The sequence below is a fragment of the Phallusia mammillata genome, chromosome 2, assembly GCF_965637545.1.
Source record: "Phallusia mammillata chromosome 2, kaPhaMamm4.hap1.1, whole genome shotgun sequence".
NCBI lineage: Eukaryota > Metazoa > Chordata > Ascidiacea > Phlebobranchia > Ascidiidae > Phallusia > Phallusia mammillata.
In genome coordinates, this window is record NC_137253.1 from 14,729,031 (window position 1) to 14,749,003 (window position 19,973).

At 37.2% G+C, this 19,973-nt stretch overlaps 1 protein-coding gene and 2 long non-coding RNA genes across 6 annotated transcripts; all 3 read left to right on the plus strand.

Annotated features, from left to right (window-relative positions):
• Window positions 1-798: 798 nt before the first annotated feature.
• On the plus strand, window positions 799-3,967 carry LOC145214243 (short transient receptor potential channel 5-like). Of its 2 annotated transcripts, none has more exons than XM_080082738.1 (6): window positions 799-929; window positions 985-1,173; window positions 1,458-1,605; window positions 1,668-1,781; window positions 2,004-2,172; window positions 2,356-3,967. In XM_080082738.1, the coding sequence occupies exons 1-6, from the start codon at window positions 804-806 to the stop codon at window positions 3,218-3,220; spliced, it is 1,611 nt and encodes a 536-aa protein (XP_079938864.1). In that variant the 5' UTR covers window positions 799-803; the 3' UTR covers window positions 3,221-3,967. The 2 variants fall into 2 exon arrangements, with proteins under 2 accessions (XP_079938864.1, XP_079938865.1); XM_080082739.1 differs by having other exon boundaries at window positions 2,404-3,967.
• Window positions 3,968-11,509: 7,542 nt separating this feature from the next.
• LOC145214249 (uncharacterized) lies at window positions 11,510-14,308 on the plus strand. Of its 2 annotated transcripts, none has more exons than XR_013857002.1 (2): window positions 11,510-12,727; window positions 13,479-14,308. It is a non-coding gene; the product is annotated as an uncharacterized LOC145214249 (long non-coding RNA). The 2 variants fall into 2 exon arrangements; XR_013857003.1 differs by having other exon boundaries at window positions 11,510-12,509.
• Window positions 14,309-17,385: 3,077 nt separating this feature from the next.
• LOC145214248 (uncharacterized) lies at window positions 17,386-18,023 on the plus strand. Of its 2 annotated transcripts, none has more exons than XR_013857000.1 (3): window positions 17,386-17,455; window positions 17,518-17,626; window positions 17,690-18,023. It is a non-coding gene; the product is annotated as an uncharacterized LOC145214248 (long non-coding RNA). The 2 variants fall into 2 exon arrangements; XR_013857001.1 differs by having other exon boundaries at window positions 17,386-17,451.
• Window positions 18,024-19,973: the final 1,950 nt, after the last annotated feature.

The window sequence follows — 19,973 nt, forward strand, 5'->3', positions numbered from 1 at the left end:
CAACAACTACGACATGCTGAAATTGCTGCACAAGTACAAACACGATTTGGAGGTTCGTGCAAAAAGAATTAAAAACGTATTTTCAAGATTTTCTTTCGTTTTCAAACATACGTAGGTTTTAGTTCAAATGACTTTAATTCTTTTAAGACGGCTTTTTTCATCAGCTCAAATCATTTAATTTGCAACTGAACATATTTTGAACACTGATGAAAAACTTGATCGTATATATATCTCATATATTCAATATAATTCTTGATGTTTACAACCTATTTCTGTGGCAGTTTCTGTAAAGTTTGGCTCAAATAAGCAACATTTGCATATTTTGCTTTCAACAGCTTCAACAAATGACGATGTTTATTTTATGTTACTTAATTAAATCATTTCTAGCAATCGACCAAAAAAGTAGCAGGCGTGTCTATTTTCAAAAACACAGTACGAAAAAGACCTAAAATGTTTGTTTTTATTCGTTTGGTATCCCAGCAACGTGACGAGTGGGTTGAAGGGATGCAGATGTGCTGGGAGACTGCTAACAAACGTCGAATGTTGTGTCGAGCAAAATGCAGTCCCGCTTATATAACTTTATGGACTGAGGTAACGCAACATCCTGTGTAGCTGTGTCTAAAATACACTGGTGAAACTTAAATATGTTGCTGCCTGCAATTTTTGTTTTCGCAACAAACACGTTTGGGAAATCAAATAATTTGACTTTGCTCGTCTGTTCTTTGCCTAATACATATGCTCGGTGATAGGGCAAACAAACCGAAAAATACTTCACATTTTCTTAGATGTCCCACGACGACCCGATGAAATACTGCATCATTCGAATTGACGAGATTCGCGCATACTCAAAGCTGGAGCAAGAATACAGTGAAGTTTACGACCAACTGGAGAATGGCGTTGAAAGTTACATGTGTGCTTTGCTTGACCAGGTATTTATATAACCCTCTCCGACAATATGCGGCATTAAAACATGTTTACTTTCAGGTTCGATCGTCTGTGGAATTGGCAAACTTGTTTAAATTTGATTACGATCGGTTCAACCACACCAAGCATGCTATGATATCTCGGTTGAAAGAAATAAGAGCCCAAAGTGATATTGGAAGTATGTTGGAGCTGCTTGACACAGCAAGTGAAAAACGGCTTGTCAAGTTCGTTACTCACTACAACTCACAGGTAATCATACATGGAAATGTTAACAATCGACGGAAACACTGTGCAATTTTAATTCTGACTCTTAAAATGCCGAAATACTGCTAAAGATATCAGAATGTATTTCCTCTCAACCCAGCTCCTGTCTGTGTTATAACATGACAAACTAATATTCGATTTGTAAAAATCAGAATATTTTTTAAAACATTTTGACACGAACACATTTTCTTTACATTTGGCATTAAATCAACCAATAATCCCTCAGTGCTAACTATAGTCTTTTTAAGTAAAGTGGCTTCTTATTTCAGCTGACTTTGACTTATCTGAGATATCGGAACACGTATTTTCTTCGCCGCATGAACGCGATAAAGCAAATCATTTTGGGCGCGCTAACCGGATTGATGTTTCCCATACTTTCAATCTTGACGATCATCTCACCGGACAGCAGATTGGGAAGTATGAAAACATCGTGTAATCTAAGTTTTTCTCCCATCAACAATTGTTTGGATATTTTCCAGGTTTGCTTTCGTTACCGATTATTTCTTTCCAATGTCACGTGATGTCTGATCTGATGTTTATCTCGATACTTATTGCAAACGTGCTTACAAAAAGTCTTGAATCCGACTACCTGGGTATGAGAGGGTTGCACATTTAGCACTAAATATTGCATTGCCCTTTTTGTAGACACTTAATAATTCACTCCAACATTTTGATATCCAAAATGGTGTTTGAAACGTGGTGACAAAATGTCAGCTCTTTATAGGTGAATTGTAAGGTTATAGCTAAACTGTTGCAATGTTGTAAAATCATGCACTCTGTTTGAATTTTTGACTTTTGCTATGCTGAAAAAACAGGGGCACCCCCAACCGTTTGTGAATGGATACTTTTTCTCTGGGTGCTTGGAAAATGGCGAAGCGAGCTGCAAGAATGCATTAACCTGGGTTTCAATACTTACGTTTGTGACTGGTGGAATTACAACGACATTCTTCAACTCTCCTTGTTCAGTCTTACATTTGCATTGAGGTTTGTGCTTGAGCAAAAGTAAGAAAACATAACTTTGTTGGCTCTGTAATGTTTAGATGTTTTTAATTGTTGAAGCCCTCATGGTTTGGAAATTTTAAATGCAACAAAAGCCTTCGTTTGAATATAAAACTTTGCCCAGGACACAATACTTTCCAACAAGCATGTAAGGGTTTGTTTATACAGGGTATATGACTACATTCGCAGCAGTTCATTTACCAAACACATTCATAGAGACCAGTGGGATGAATACGAACCCCGTTTAATTTCTGAAGCTGTGCTTTCGTGGGCATACGTCTTTGCTTTTCTTCGAATCTTGAGCCTAGTTCGAGCGGCAAAGTTACTGGGTCCATTACAAGTGTCGCTCTCTAGAATGGCCAACGATACTCTCCAGTTTTTCTGCATCTTTATCCTCGTTATCGTGTCGTTCGCTCTTGGTCTCAACCAGCTGTATTGGTTTTATGGCACTGCTCCTGGAAAAAAGTTTGTTTGTGTGACATCAAACTCCACCAGTGTTAGCGAGGATTGCATAAAAACACCAGTCCTGTTTACAAACATCGGTAACTCACTTTCTACACTATTCTACGCAATCTTTGGCATAATCAATCTCGACAAGCTCAAATTATCGGGAAAGCACGGAGTAATTGAGGCGGTTGGTGGTTCATTGGTTGCTGTATATCACGTGGTTGCCGTTGTAGTGCTAATCAACATGCTCATCGCAATGATGGCCAAAAGTTACGAGGAAATCAGCAGCAACAGCGAAAATGAATGGAAATTTCATAGCACGGAGATGTGGATCCGGTTTATCAGGCGAGAGTTCGGCCGACCGCCGCCCATGAACTTGATTCCACATTTGCGCTTACATATGTCCCGTGCCGTAAGTTGGTTTCGCGACAGACGACGTAAGAGGTTATGCGGAAAAAGGGGTCAGGCTTTTTTTGACCCGTGCGGATTGCGCAACAAGCGCTCGATAGAGGTGATGAGACGCCTTGTGCAACGTTACAAATACACCAAACTGCTGGGGAGAGAAAGCAGCGAGTATAATCAATGATTTAGTTTTGTGATGACATGGATTTGGAATATGATTTTTTATAATAGTTTGATACGAAGACTTAAAATTGTCAAATCGGAACATGGTGTTGTTTGCCGGTACATGAAACTTGTTGTTCATCATTCCTGATACAGCAGTTAAGTTACTTTGTAGTTGATTTTGTGCCCTTTAAATGCAACGTACCTTTTAAATTGTTTTCGTGAATACGCTTTAATTGTTCGTTACCCACAAAGTGCTGTTTATGCAGGAAATTCACTATTTTGTTTGCTTTTTCCGGACGTGTTTGTGCAACATGGGATTGAAGACGATGAGGAAACCTTCGCTTTCCCTGTATGTTTTTAGTAACTATCATTGAGTTGTTAAAAAATGCATTACGATATGCGCCCAACTCCACATGTAGCCACAAAATCCACCTTTTTGTTATAGCACCCTGAATGGTGGGTCATTTCAGCATTTATTTTCCCAACCCTCCATTTTCTTCATTTGTAGGTGAAAACCTGTCACTCTAGTTTAGGTGGTACTTCCCACATAGCCATGGCGCCCTCTATTAGCTTTACCAGAAATTGTAACCTTTTGATTGTAGATGCCTGTCTATTTCGCATAGAAGACCGAATCCCATATAGTCCATTGCATAATTTACCAGTAAATTAACATGTATTTTGATTAGTGATAAATGTCAATGTTTCAAAACCATATTTGTGCCGTTTCACACACTCAAGGTACAGTATATTAGTCGCCACAACTACTGCTGACCTGCCGTTACACATAGTTTTTTCGGTTGCGCATAATAAAAAAACAACAAAAAAACAGGCATCAACAGAGTTCGCCAATGAAAACAAGATGAGCAAGCCATCGCTTTCCCTATCTGTTTGTGATTATCAACAGTTCAATTGCGTTGTTAAAAATGCATTACGGTATACACCCAATTGCACATATTCCCATCGTGATGCGAAACGGTGGTGGGCATTTAGGCCTACTCCAAAGCTTTGTTACGAGTGTAAATTAGAATATAAAATTGTGCGAAAATCCACCTTTTTTGCTGTACCAACCTAAATGGTGGATCATTCCACTACGTATCTATTTCCCTACCCTTCGATGACCACTAGCGGTAATAGCTACAAATAGCTATTTGGATTGACATGTAAGTTATGTATAAAGCATAATACGACAGGCCGATATAAGGCTTGTACCGAATCTGCTAGTCATTCCCAGATATGGCGATGTAGCCTGTAGGCTAGAAAGAAAATACATTTTGTTAAAATTGTTTAGCTTGTGCATAATTTAGAAAAATTACCGAAAATTATGCATTTATAATCGGCTGTCGTTACAAAATAAGCTCGGAATCGTTGTAAACTGATTGTACTGCAATTGGATTACGTGTGCATTAATATGGAGTAATAACAACAAACAAAGAAGGTACCTACACAGTTCCAATTATAAACATGAATGAATGACGCTGAGTTAAAACAATATACAACGGTATATCTTATCGTCTACGTAACTAGTACAATACCTCCAATGTTTGGTTGTAGTCTGCATTTAACGCGGCCTACATGGAACCTTCTGATAATAATAGAAATAGTTTAAGCAGCTACAATACGGCTGTATACACAACTTTGAGTTCAAATGATTTTGGAGGAGTGGAGTGCGGTCAATCAGCTGGTACTGGGGATCTGGAAAGTGAAGCTGTTTTGAGGAAGGTTGTTGAAAAGAACAGCTCCCCTGTTCTACCAAAGTCCGTAAAGTTTAAGCTCGACTATCAGCCATTAGTAAACGGAAATTTAACAACAACAAAATTATTGTTCAAACTCAAATTGGTTAAAATGATACAGTTAGCCAGCATGGTTTCACGCAAAGCATATGTCATTATACCTGGAGCTAATGATGACATCATATATGTTTTAGGGAGCGCAAACTTATTATATATAGGCTGTATCTGTAAAAAAGTTTCAATATTTTTAATTGAATTGCTTTCGTGTCCTTATAATTAAAAAACGCCGAATACACAATACTCGTTACTTGCATTTGTGACATCTCTACAAAACCTTTACTCGCTTCATAATACAGCATTATTTGTTTTAATTTAGCGCGTTTTGCTGCAAGGCATGCTGCCAAGTGGAAGGACAAAAAAATGTGTAATGGCCAAATCAGAATAGATCAGATTGAAGATGGATGGAAAGTCCGACAATCTTTAGCTGCGCTTGTCCCGTAAGCCATTTTAATCAATCTTGTCCAAACATTTGTTACGTTTTCATGTTTAAGCCTAATTGAGCTTGACTATTTCATTATTCTTAGTTTTTTATCTATGTAAGATACCACTTCGTTGCTTAAAAAACAACTAGCCTATTGTGCTCAGTCCCCAGACTGTCAACACATACTTCATGGATTTGGTCAAATCTGGAAATTTGCGGGAACTCGAAGCTTTCTTTCTAGTCAGCAAAATCGACCCTTCTGTTCATCTCGGTCAGAGGATCTTGGAGATTCTTAATTACACAGACGAGCACGAGAAGTCAGCCTTGCGCGTTGCTATTGACAACCGTGATGTTGACATGTGTAAACTCCTGTTAAAATATAAAGTAAGAAATGTTGTCGTTATTATGATTAAATTTTACACAAATATTCAATTTGCAGATTTGCATTGGAGATTGCCTTTTTCACGCGATACAGAAAAACTTTCATGAAGGTGCTGAAGCGATTTTGCGTTACGACAATTGTCGTAAAACTGACATTTTTGGAGAAAATAACTACTTTCCAATAGGGATTACGCCCATGATATATGCAGCGCACTCCAACAACTACGACATGCTGAAATTGCTGCACAAATACAAACACGATTTGGAGGTTCGTAGATTTTCTTTCGTTTTCAAACATACGAGGTTTTAGTTCAAATGACTTTAATTCTTTTAAGACGGCTTTTTTCATCAGCTCAAATCATTTAATTTGCAACTGAACATATTTTGAATTGAGTCATAAAAAATGAATCAGTTTAGTTTGTTTACTGATGAAAAACTTGATCGTATATATATCTCATATATTCAATATAATTCTTGATGTTTACAACCTATTTCTGTGGCAGTTTCTGTAAAGTTTGGCTCAAATAAGCAACATTTGCATATTTTGCTTTCAACAGCTACAACAAATGACGATGTTTATTTTATGTTACTTAATTAAATCATTTCTAGCAATCGACTAAAAAAGTAGCAGGCGTGTCTATTTTCAAAAACACACTACGAAAAAGACCTAAAATGTTTGTTTTTATTCGTTTGGTATCCCAGCAACGTGACGAGTGGGTTGAAGGGATGCAGATGTGCTGGGAGACTGCTAACAAACGTCGAATGTTGTGTCGAGCAAAATGCAGTCCCGCTTATATAACTTTATGGACTGAGGTAACGCAACATCCTGTGTAGCTGTGTCTAAAATACACTGGTGAAACTTAAATATGTTGCTGCCTGCAATTTTTGTTTTCGCAACAAACACGTTTGGGAAATCAAATAATTTGACTTTGCTCGTCTGTTCTTTGCCTAATACATATGCTCGGTGATAGGGCAAACAAACCGAAAAATACTTCACATTTTCTTAGATGTCCCACGACGACCCGATGAAATACTGCATCATTCGAATTGACGAGATTCGCGCATACTCAAAGCTGGAGCAAGAATACAGTGAAGTTTACGACCAACTGGAGAATGGCGTTGAAAGTTACATGTGTGCTTTGCTTGACCAGGTATTTATATAACCCTCTCCGACAATATGCGGCATTAAAACATGTTTACTTTCAGGTTCGATCGTCTGTGGAATTGGCAAACTTGTTTAAATTTGATTACGATCGGTTCAACCACACCAAGCATGCTATGATATCTCGGTTGAAAGAAATAAGATCCCAAAGTGATATTGGAAGTATGTTGGAGCTGCTTGACACAGCAAGTGAAAAACGGCTTGTCAAGTTCGTTACTCACTACAACTCACAGGTAATCATACATGGAAATGTTAACAATCGACGGAAACACTGTGCAATTTTAATTCTGACTCTTAAAATGCCGAAATACTGCTAAAGATATCAGAATGTATTTCCTCTCAACCCAGCTCCTGTCTGTGTTATAACATGACAAACTAATATTCGATTTGTAAAAATCAGAACTGCATTATCGTATTGGCCATTCAACATTTTGACACGAACACATTTTCTTTACATTTGGCATTAAATCAACCAATAATCCCTCAGTGCTAACTATAGTCTTTTTAAGTAAAGTGGCTTCTTATTTCAGCTGACTTTGACTTATCTGAGATATCGGAACACGTATTTTCTTCGCCGCATGAACGCGATAAAGCAAATCATTTTGGGCGCGCTAACCGGATTGATGTTTCCCATACTTTCAATCTTGACGATCATCTCACCGGACAGCAGATTGGGAAGTAAGAAAACATGGTGTAATCTAAGTTTTTCTCCCATAAACAATTGTTTGGATATTTTCCAGGTTTGCTCTCGTTACCGATTATTTCTTTCCAATGTCACGTGATGTCTGATCTGATGTTTATCTCGATACTTATTGCAAACGTGCTTACAAAAATTCTTGAATCCGACTACCTGGGTATGAGAGGATTGCACATTTAGCACTAAATATTACATTGCCCTTTTTGTAGACACTTAATAATTCACTCCAACATTTTGATATCCAAAATGGTGTTTGAAACGTGATGACAAAATGTCAGCTCTTTATAGGTGAATTGTAAGGTTATAGCTAAACTGTTGCAATGTTGTAAAATCATGCACTCTGTTTGAATTTTTGACTTTTGCTATGCTGAAAAAACAGGGGCACCCCAACCGTTTGTGAATGGATGCTTTTTCTCTGGGTGCTTGGAAAATGGCGAAGCGAGCTGCAAGAATGCATTAACCTGGGTTTCAATACTTACGTTTGTGACTGGTGGAATTACAACGACATTCTTCAACTCTCCTTGTTCAGTCTTACATTTGCATTGAGGTTTGTGCTTGAGCAAAAGTAAGAAAACATAACTTTGTTGGCTCTGTAATGTTTAGATGTTTTTAATTGTTGAAGCCCTCATGGTTTGGAAATTTTAAATGCAACAAAAGCCTTCGTTTGAATATAAAACTTTGCCCAGGACACAATACTTTCCAACAAGCATGTAAGGGTTTGTTTATACAGGGTATATGACTACATTCGCAGCAGTTCATTTACCAAACACATTCATAGAGACCAGTGGGATGAATACGAACCCCGTTTAATTTCTGAAGCTGTGCTTTCGTGGGCATACGTCTTTGCTTTTCTTCGAATCTTGAGCCTAGTTCGAGCGGCAAAGTTACTGGGTCCATAACAAGTGTCGCTCTCTAGAATGGCCAACGATACTCTCCAGTTTTTCTGCATCTTTATCCTCGTTATCGTGTCGTTCGCTCTTGGTCTCAACCAGCTGTATTGGTTTTATGGCACTGCTCCTGGAAAAAAGTTTGTTTGTGTGACATCAAACTCCACCAGTGTTAGCGAGGATTGCATAAAAACACCAGCCCTGTTTGCAAACATCGGTAACTCACTTTCTACACTATTCTACGCAATCTTTGGCATAATCAATCTCGACAAGCTCAAACTGTCGGGAAAGCACGGAGTAATTGAGGCGGTTGGTGGTTCATTGGTTGCTGTATATCACGTGGTTGCCGTTGTAGTGCTAATCAACATGCTCATCGCAATGATGGCCAAAAGTTACGAGGAAATCAGCAGCAACAGCGAAAATGAATGGAAATTTCATAGCACGGAGATGTGGATCCGGTTTATCAGGCGAGAGTTCGGCCGACCGCCGCCCATGAACTTGATTCCACATTTGCGCTTACATATGTCCCGTGCCGTAAGTTGGTTTCGCGACAGACGACGTAAGAGGTTATGCGGAAAAAGGGGTCAGGCTTTTTTTGACCCGTGCGGATTGCGCAACAAGCGCTCGATAGAGGTGATGAGACGCCTTGTGCAACGTTACAAATACACCAAACTGCTAGGAAGGGAAAGCAGCGAGTATAATCAATGATTTAGTTTTGTGATGACATGGATTTGGAATATGATTTTTTATAATAGTTTGATACGAAGACTTAAAATTGTCAAATCGGAACATGGTGTTGTTTGCCGGTACATGAAACTTATTGTTCATTATTCCTGATACAGCATTTAAGTTACTTTGTAGTTGATTTTGTGCCCTTTAGATGAAACGTACCTTTTATATTGTTTTGGTGAATACGCTTTAATTGTTCGTTACCCACATAGTGTTGTTTATGCAGGAAATTCACTATTTTATTTGTTTTTTCTGTACGTGTTTGTGCTACATGGGATTGGCCCAAAATCCAGTTTTTAATCCCATACCTGTAGACTACCATATATATTTTACACGAAATGTATTGTGACCCGATACCTGATATGTTATTGACTACAGAAAAAAGTGTATACTTCAAAACTCTTGTTCCTTTTCTGGCCATGGCCGGTTTACTAAAACACAATTCTAATGAAAAATATCCAAAGCAGTGTTTAATGTCCGTTTATAAAGCACTGTAACGACCTATCCTCGATGCAATGTGGGGTCGCAAACCTATTTAGGGGGGAGCTCTGTAACGATTATGATTTCTGTGTTTAAGTTTTGACATCGAGATTGCGTGAGGATGTTTTGTATCTATAATTATCGTGTTTAATCGTTGGACTCTATTTGAATAAAATCGTATAGACAAACTAAGGTAATAATAAAACTGATTTGGTAACCTACAAAAAGTGTGGAACGTTACACCTCATAATAAAACAAACATGCCCTGCAACTCAGCCTTAATTGGCGGTTCCAGAATCATGTCTGATGCAAGAAAAAGGATTGTTACGCGGCTTACCAAAAATTGTCACCTTTTTTTCTTAGTGTCGCTTGTTCCTTTCTTTCAAAGAGGCCGAATCTCATAGTTCATTGCAATTGAACAGCACATTGATATGACATTTGACTTGTGATAAATGCCAATCTTTCAAAACCAGTTTCGCCATTTTACTCCAGGTACAGCAATAGTCGCCAAGATAAAGCAATACAATTTCAAATCTTCCACGTTTCCACTGGTGAGATGTCGTTAAATATATTCCTTTGGGTTGCGCCCAATGAAAAGATTAGTAAAAAACAGACATCAAAGAGTTCAGCCATGAAAAGACGATGAGCAAACCTTCGCTTTCCCTGTATGTTTTTAGTAACTATCATTGAGTTGTTAAAATGCATTACGGCAATGGTTCTCAACCTTTTAAGTTGGCGGACCAGTAAACTTTCTAAACAAATTTTGCGGACCGGTGGACTTTCAAAATCAACCCAAAATGCAATTACGACAAAAATATGCAATTCAAACGTAATATGAAATTTTCAATATTGAGAAGTTTTCTGCTGTCTGTTTGATATCATATGTGTTAAACGCGGTTCTTTGAGATTTAAAAAAATTAAATTGAGATGAAAAATTGTAACATATTTGGCGGACCGGCAGGAAAGTTGACGGGGACCGGCACCGGCGGTTGAGAACCACTGCATTACGGTATTCGCCCAATTTCACATGTATCCACAAAATCTACCTTTTTGTTATAACACCCAGAATGGTGGGTCATTTCAGCATTTATTTTCCCAACCCTCCATTTGCATCATTTGTAGGTGAAAACCTGTCACTCTTGTTTAGATGGTACTTCCCACATAGCTAATGGCAACCACTTTCATTTTGTCATTACCTAACTTATTTTGGTTCTCAAGTGAGTTAAACCATAGATAACTTGAGTTGAGTTGAGTTTATTTCGCTTGGTGAAAGACAACATAGCAACACAATTGCACTAAAACAAACACCAAGCCGGAATAGCTGCGCAACGTTAAAACGTTATGAAGCGCAAAAAAGTGTCGGGCACAATTGGGGGGGGGGGGGGGGGAACGATGGTGGGACCAGTCGCGGGGGCCCTAGAATCTAACCACCCGTGTTAGGGAAAGAGGGTGGGGTTCGACAGGAAAAGAAACCACCAAACGAAACCCTGCCGGATAGTTTCAAGCGCCGGAAGGAAGAACACACAACAAATCCCTAGTCGCCATTAATGGTTAACTTTGGACTCACTTGCAGTTAAAATTATTGATGAGTATTTTGGCAGTTGATTTAGTCATTTAAAATGAATAAGGATATTAGTTTAGACACGTCCAAAGAAGTAAAAAAATAAATAATAATAATAGTAATAATAAAGCATAAACAATAAACCCAAAAGAAGAAAAAAAAAAAAAAAAAAAGAACAAACAGCAATGAAATGTTGCAATGAAGAATTCAAATTTGAATAGTTCGTTGTCAGCACAGCCGTTTTCTATGAAGACAGAAGGATGGTTTAATCTATGAGAGTCCTGCAACAACAAACAAGCAGCAGCAGTTAACTGGTTCCAGGACAAAGGCAATGCAATAATTAGCAACACATGTACAAGACTACACCACTCCAAGTAGAAAATGTTTTTGTGAAAACAACTTGTGTTCGGTAAAAAAAATAACATTCAGAAGTTTGTGCAAGTATAAATAAGAACACTGCAAGCGTGCGGGTGAGAGTAGTTTAACTAAATCAGAACTGTACAAAAGGTGGCAATCGTGAAAAAGACTTATGTTGCAGCGTAGGGCCATACCCGAGCCAGCAAGTGGTGCAAAAGTAAAACAATATAACGTGCAATTAATGCGGCAACAGGTAGAATATAAACACTGTACTACGATGTGTGTTGAAAATAATACTATTTGTGTATGTGCACATACAAAACAAAATACAAGTAAAAAAATAGCTAATCGGTGCTCAAAACTCGTGCAAACAAAACGCAGTGACGTTTGTGATGAACTGTCTTGTAGAGTTTGCATTCCTAAGTTCGTCGGGAATGTCATTCCAAGCTTTTGGACCAATATATTGCATTGATTGCTGATTGACACTAGTGCCATAATAAGGTTTAAGGTAGTTTGAGTTGGCACATGTGGTAATGCTTTTATGACTTACTTTAAAGAAATCAGCAAATATGGCTGGAAGCATGTTGTTATTATGCTTATACATAAACGTTAATATTTCAAGCATATATAGCTGCTTTATTGTTAACAAGCCATTATTTTGCATCACATGTTCGATGTTTTTAGAGCCCCTTACACCAAAAATGATTTTAATAAATTTACTACAGATACCCTGTAATTTTGAAACAAGAACTGATTGACCATGTCCATGATGCCAGTTTATTATGCAGAATCGAATGTGTGACATGATGAGGGAATGGTAGAGGCTTAATAGTGTGTCTTTTTGTAAGTAATTTTTTACCTTTGTTACTATTGCAAGGTTACGCTTGCATGTCTGGTAAAGCTTATTAACATGCTCCTTCCAAGATAGTCTTTCATTAAGAATTATACCCAAAAATGACAGTGATTTAACCTGTTCCAGTCTCTGACCTTTGATGGCTACATTTATTGTATGATGTCCGCTTGAATGGAACACCATTGTTTTTGTCTTGCTTATATTTAGTGTAAGTTTGTTGGCAACTAACCAGTCATATATAGTTTCCATTTCTAAATTAGCTTTTTTTTTCAGTTCGTCTTTAGTTTTAGCACTTACTATAATAGTCGTGTCATCAGCAAACATTAATGGAGTGCTATAATGTAGGCAAGTTGGGAAGTCATTAACATATATAATAAAAAGCAGAGGACCAAGAATGGAACCTTGGGGAACTCCTAAAGAAATGTCTTGTTTATTAGTTGATATAAAATCATTATAGAAAACATGCTGTGATCGGCCTCCAAGATAGCTCTCAATCTCAAACCAGTCAAGCGCCACCCCTCTAATACCACATGCATATAGTTTTTTTAACATAATTTTATGATCAATTGTATCAAATGCCTTTGACAAATCTAGGAATATGCCTAATGTGTGATTTTTATTGTTTAAATTCTCAGTTACTTCCGCTATTAATTTAGTTGTTACATGGCTTGTCGAGTGTTGCTTTCTAAATCCAAACTGGGAGTTGGAAAAAAAGTTCGTTGTTATTAAGAATGAGTATACTCTATTGTAAACCAATCTTTCTACTACCGTTGACAGGTTTGAGAGCAGGCTTATTGGCCGATAGTTTGATGCTAATTTTCGATCTCCTTTTTTATAGATTGGAATGACTTTTGCCTGTTTAAAATCAGTTAAGAAAGTACCAGTACGGAAGGATAAATTAATTACATGACTAAGGGCAAGTATAATATTTTCACTGAAGTTCTTAATCACTTTTACAGGGATCTCATCAAATCCACAACTTAGTTTTGGTTGCATGGACTGGATGGTTTGAACGATTTCACCAGGACAGGTTGGGTACAGAAACATGGAATTGGGGCAGTCTTTTGACAAGTATGAGTGAAATGGTTTCTTTGGTGGATTTAGTTTTACAGCCAGGTTCTTTGCAACTGTGCCAAAATATTGGTTAAAATGGTTTGCTATTTTCTTGGGTTCAGTTGTAATACATCCATCAATTATCATCGGACTGGATGATTTTGTTTTCACCCTGCCAAGCAGCTTATTGATTGTGGCCCAGGTCCTTTTGGTGTTCTGTTTAGTGCTTGTAAACAATTTGTGATAGTGTTCCTGTTTTTTCTTAGTCAACATGTGTGTATACAAGTTACGTATTTTGTTATATTTTTCTTTTCTACATTCTGTCTTTTTGTTCATATATTTTTTGTAAGACCTTTGCTTCAGCATTTGTATATTGTGGAGTTCCTGATCAAACCATACCTGTGTTTCGTGTTCTGATTTTGTGGGGCTAAAGGGGAAGCAATTAAAAATTGTTGACCAATGAGCTGAGTTAATAAACTGTAGGCCTGGTTTGGGTCATTTTGGGTCATTACTCCGGAAATGTCTATATCAGAAAGATTTGTTTTGAATTTCTCAATGTTTTTGTTACAAAAGTTTCGTTGCCTTGGTACCATGTTATTATGTATTGTTTTCACATTTGTGCAAACCATAATTGGCAAGTGGTCTGATATTGCATCAAGTAGAATGCTACTGGTTGTTTTGTGCTTATGGTTATTTGTCCATATATGATCAATACATGTGCTAACTGTGCCAGTGATCCTTGTGGGTTTGTTTATTAAGGGAATAAAGGAGTTTTCAAAAAGTGATGTTGTGAAGTTGTCTACATGAATATTGTCAGTATCCAGAAGATTAAAGTTAAAGTCACCTAATATATATGTGGGTAGCCGCATTTTGCTTATTTTTGAAAGCGAAGCAGTTAATGTGTTATGGAAGTCATTATAGCTGCTGCCGTCCTGTCCTGGTGATCTGTAGATGGTTCCACAAACTATTTTTGTGTTAGAAAATTCAAATTGTATAAAAAGTGATTCAAAAGTTTTTTCTTTCATTATAGTTAGGTCGTTGCAGACAAAATGTGGTATTTTGTTGTCAACGTAAAGACCTACACCTCCTCCTGTTGTGATAACACGACTATTGGAAATAAAGTTGTATCCGGGGAGGTAGCAATGAATACCAGGGTTATTTTGTTTTATCCAGGTTTCATTAACACAAATAACTGTGGGTTTAATATTCATATTTGCAATAAGGGATTCAAGCTTTGAAAAATTTCTAGGGTTTGCCAATGATCTTATATTGACACACATAGCTGAGAAACTATTTTTGGAAGGAGCATTTGTTGCAATTTGAGTGGACAGAACATAATTGCAGGATGAAAAATCATCATCAGTGTTTAAGGCAGGGGCGGGCAACTTCTCCAGTCGGCGGGCCTGATATGGGAAAATGAAGTACTTGGCGGGCCGGATTCCTGAATCGATACATTAATCGCGTATTTATCCAGTGATTTAAGACGGATTTTTGACCACCTAAACCAAATACGATCAAGAATGTCACAATTACAATACAGTCCAAACAATCTAACTATAACATAAAATTATTCACCACAGCAAATTTAATGCATACACCACAGACTTAGATACCGCTGAAACACTAACTAGGCTACACGTGTGGAAACAAAGGAAACCGTGAAAGCAGGCCACACACAAGGTTGGCAGTTATGTCGTAACAATGGATGTATCGTGCAATGGTAACAACGGCGGGAAAGTTTTTTTTTGCTATTGGGGAGCGTTACTGTCCGTTACAAGTTACAACTATAATTTGACGTAGTAAGCAAGTAGTGGGGGAATGCGGCAGACTGTGGCCGCGGGCCACATTATCATGTAAGACCAGAAACTGCCTGCGGGCCGCTCAAAATCCCGTCGCGGGCCGGATCCGGCCCGCGGGCCGTATGTTGCCCACCCCTGGTTTAAGGTATTGTCACTTTGGTCAAGGAGGGTATCATTATTCTGGTCAGTAAATAGATCATTAATAGCATTGGTGTCTGGTGTAGGTGAGTTAAATAGATTCAACAACTCGGGCTGTGATATGGAGGTATAAGGCAGTTGCATGTTTGCATCATATGGTTTGTCGCTGGCAGAATAATATTCATTAGTTTGAGCATCCTTTTGTTGCTCTCTATGTACTCATTTAGTCAACATTATGAAAAGCCAGTGCTCAATTATTTTAGATAGGTAACCAGTACACTATTACAACAGGGAGGGAGGGAGCTAGCACACTTTGTGCTAAATACCACAAATTAAGAATGTACATAGGGTAATAAATGTACATAAAAATACATAGGGTAAGTAAACACTTTCTAGGCAATGGACTGCAGATCTTCTAGGCTACGCATCACCTTTTTTTTATCATTTATGATAATGAAGATGGTTCCATTGCTGGTCCAGGTTGACCTCATTCCCACTTTCTCCTGAACCTTTCGCAGCAGATGTAGTCTTCTTTTTGTTAGTGATTCCGTAACCGTTAGGCCAGTTCCAGCTAGATGTCTTTTGCTAAAAAATATTGAGTTCCTTACAGATCTTCTAACAAATTTGATAATCAAGGGAGTACCCTTTTTTGCCGGCAGGACATGAGCAATGTCAATATCCATGGCAGTGACTGGGAAGTTTAATCTTAGTTTAGAGTTAAATATTTTTAGGATGAAGTGAATTAGATTAGCATAACTCCCCTTTGGAATTTCTTTTGCTCCATGGAGGATGAGGCAGTTCCTTCTTCCGTACTGCTCGAGGTCATCGATGGTTTGCTCGCAGTCAGTAATCCTTCTTGAGAAGCTTCGCATCTCCTCTTCTAGGGCAGATAGGGTACTTCTCATCGCCTTTACCTCCTTTTGTAGGTCTTCTGTTGGAACACCTTTTAAAGAAGTGGAAACAGGATTAGATTCTACCTGCTCCATTTGTGTTTCAAACTTATCCTGCCGCTTCTTAATTTCCTCTAATGCTTGTAACATCTTGTCCAACTTTGCAGCTTGTGTGGCACCTCCCATTTTTGATTTTACAAATTAAAATATTCAGTGTACAAATTTGTTTAACAATATAGAGCAGTGGTTCTTAACCGGTGGGTAATTACCCACTAGTGGGGAATTTGAGGATTTCAAGTGGGTAATTTGAAGTTGGGTTTGTTGTTCCATGTGTACTCCACTGGTTCTTAACCGCTGGGAAATTTCCCACCAGTGGGAAATTTAATGTTTTCGGTGGGAAATTATCTAAGTCAGGTAACCAAACTCGGGCCCGCGGGTCGAACCCGGCTTTGAATTAATCGTTGAAAGTTACTTTAATAATATTTTTCAGCAAAAACATGTAAGATTAATTTCAGCAAGGCTTACAAGACACATATAAATCCAAAGGCCGTTTGTTACATCACAGACAAGACTAAAGTATCAATGACTTTGCTATTGTGCGCGAATAAAAGCCTTTCCTTTGTTCATTGTGATGCAATAAATGCCTATTGCAAGTAGAGGAGACTCTTCAATATTCCAAAAACTTTAATCTCTCACAGAAGCACTATTTAAACTAAATAATATGGTAGTATACCTTTGGAGTTCCAGACCAAATCGTTTCACGAAATTATTTCATTAAAAGAAATTTTTTTTACGTTAACGTAGGGCACAAAACATCAGTATAAAAATAACAGAGTGGGAAATTCGAAGTTGGTGGTTGACTTTAGTGGGAAACCACACCAAAAAGGTTAAGAACCACTGATATAGAGCTTATGGCTTTAAGATTCCTAAGCTGACATCAACCTTATTCAAATAGAATGTAATGTATGGTTAAACAAACATAGAAAAGTACAAGAGAGGTGCTGCTGTTGAAATCTTACCAGGATGGAATCACTATTCATATGAGCCTATGCGTAGGTGAGTTTTGGTATAAGTTCTAAATGTATTGCTCCTTTAACAACTATGATTTGTTGCAAAAGTGTAGGAACTTTTACTAATCTACATGTCTATGACTGATTCAGCAACTCCAGTGCACCTGTTCAATAAACTTCATGGCAAGAAAAGAAAATGTTATATATGAATTTCCAGGTTGGTATACTTGAATAAAAATGTAGTTTCTGCCGATCAACTGTTCCATATATATTTCCATAGAGTTCAAGATATGAATTTGTGACATTTGATGAAGTTACAAATTGATGAAGTTACAAACTTCAGAAAAGTATGCCACAAGCCAAAGAATACAAGTTTTTTTCTCGCATTTGACAACATTTAGCATCATTGTAATTGTGCAACAATGTGCAAATTTAATGTAAATGCATCTTTTTACATTTAAGCTTTTTTGTATGTTGTTATATGATTGTTTTCTTTGCGTTTCTGCAATCTTGTGTTTTCTAAAATGTGTTCATTTATGTTATTGCTATTATATTACCAACTTTGAAACATAAAGTGTCTGTAAAACAGGAAAGTGTGTTTCAACAGCAATGACAGAAGCAGGGGCGGCTCGTGCGAGGGGGCTGCGGAGCTGCAGCACCCCCAGTATTTTTACTTGACATTCCTATTCCAAGTTGTTATACCAAACAATCTTTACATATAGTTTTTATGTTTGATCAGTGTATACTAAGAATAACTTTTATGGCATTAATCGGCATTTTATTAAAATAAAATTAATAAAAATTTTGTATTATTTAAAAATTAAAAAAAAAATAATAATAATAATAATAAGTTATCTATGGCGGAGCTGCAGCTCCAGTTTCGTGACGTTTCATGACGTTTTCAGTTGTGCGCATGCGCACTTGAAAAAGCTACATGCCGGGCGAAATAGGCGAGAGGGGGCTGTGGCTCGCGCAGCCCCTCCCGTGACGTAGCGCTAGTTGTGTTGTCTGCTTCGCGTCAGTGAGCTCCAAAGCCAAACCCGTGTACTGTGTTTTTAAGTTCGACAGTGAGTGCAGTTAAATAATTATTTTGCTATCATTAAATTTATTGTTTGACTGTTAGTCGTGACTTTTTAAGATGACTGTAAGTGGGTTTCAGTTTTTACAGTTATCATTGAATTGAATAAGTGTATCTCACACCTTGAAAAAGAAAAAAGGTCATCTAACACCTTTTAAAGTCACAATTAACCTTTATAATAAATAACTGAATTAAAAAGATTTATGAAAGTATGGGACAAAAAATCTGCTACTCAAATGTCATGTAGGAATAAGCAACAACAAGAAATACTCAGTTTTAGTTCCTAATGCTACCAAAAAAAATTAAATTTGTGACTGTGAAGTTAAATGCCTCACTGAAATTCAGGCAATATCAAATGCAGAACAAACAACTGCAAGCAACAGGAATTTTGAAATGAAGACAAAAAAAGAGTGAAGACAATTTAAAGTGTGGATTTCTTAACACACCATGTGGACAGTATTTGCAACCAAGTGCAATCATGTGTATTGATATAATGGACATGTACTGTTTGTCTAATCTAAACAGTAGCTGCTAAATTGCTTCACAGGAAGTGTTTCTTAAGAATGAACATTCTACAGACAAGATAGTAGTGACACCAAGCACGTCCTATTGTTGACAAAGAAAAGCTAGTTACTCAAATGAAAATGTTTCTGTAGATCTGATGTTCATGATTACTTTGAAAATAATTAATCTAGAGATGATGTTTTGACAAGTTAAATTACTAGGATGAAAAATCCTTTTTGCTGTTTTCATAATTCCTTCAAAGGCAAAACAGTTCTTTTTAACACTGAAAAAGATGCCAATTTTTCTGGGGAACACCAATATTTCCAAAAGACTTGCACTTGCAGTGCTAGTACTAAATAGAAAAACAGTTTCTTAGTTATCATTTGGGATTAAGGAAGAAGCTATCAATTATCATGCCCAAACTATAACTTCATGATTCATTTTGGTTGGAAAAAGGAAGCACAAGATTTAATAATATGGTTTAAATTTAAGTGAGAGTGTTGTAAATTTTAAAGCTTGAAGGCGTTTTGCACTTAAAAAAGAAATTATAAGCTATTTGCCAGCAAGCAGCAATTATAGCAGTTAAGAAACTAAAATACAATTAATAGTCTGTACACAAAAATTCAAGAAAGATGTTTAAATGAACAAGTTCTGAAACCAATGTAATGTGGTTGCTAAATTTGTTAGTTATGATACCAATAAAAAGCTGTATGGCTAGTTTTTTTTTGTCACAATAATCTGTGAAGTGTCATAGAATATGTTGAAAACGCTGACTGTGGCTAAATTTACTTAAATGAAACCTGACAATTTTTGTTGTCGAACTGAAATACTTCGACCTTTTTCGACTCATTTATATCTATTTTTTCTATTACTTTTTTTTCTATATTCCTGTTGTGTTTTACCGTATTTACAACCGCTTCGTTTCGAAGCTGTGCCACGTGTGCTTTTGTTTTTCACATTATTACTGAACGTTATTGTGTTT

What these genes read in the sequence shown, in the direction of transcription:
- LOC145214243 (XM_080082738.1), top strand. Translation starts at nt 804, where the DNA reads ATGAAATACTGCATCATTCGAATTGACGAGATTCGCGCATACTCAAAG. An exon ending in TTACTCACTACAACTCACAG is followed by an intron (nt 1,174 to 1,457) that starts GTAATCATACAT and finishes TTCTTATTTCAG; the next exon opens with CTGACTTTGACTTATCTGAG. An exon ending in TCTTGAATCCGACTACCTGG is followed by an intron (nt 1,782 to 2,003) that starts GTATGAGAGGGT and finishes CTGAAAAAACAG; the next exon opens with GGGCACCCCCAACCGTTTGT.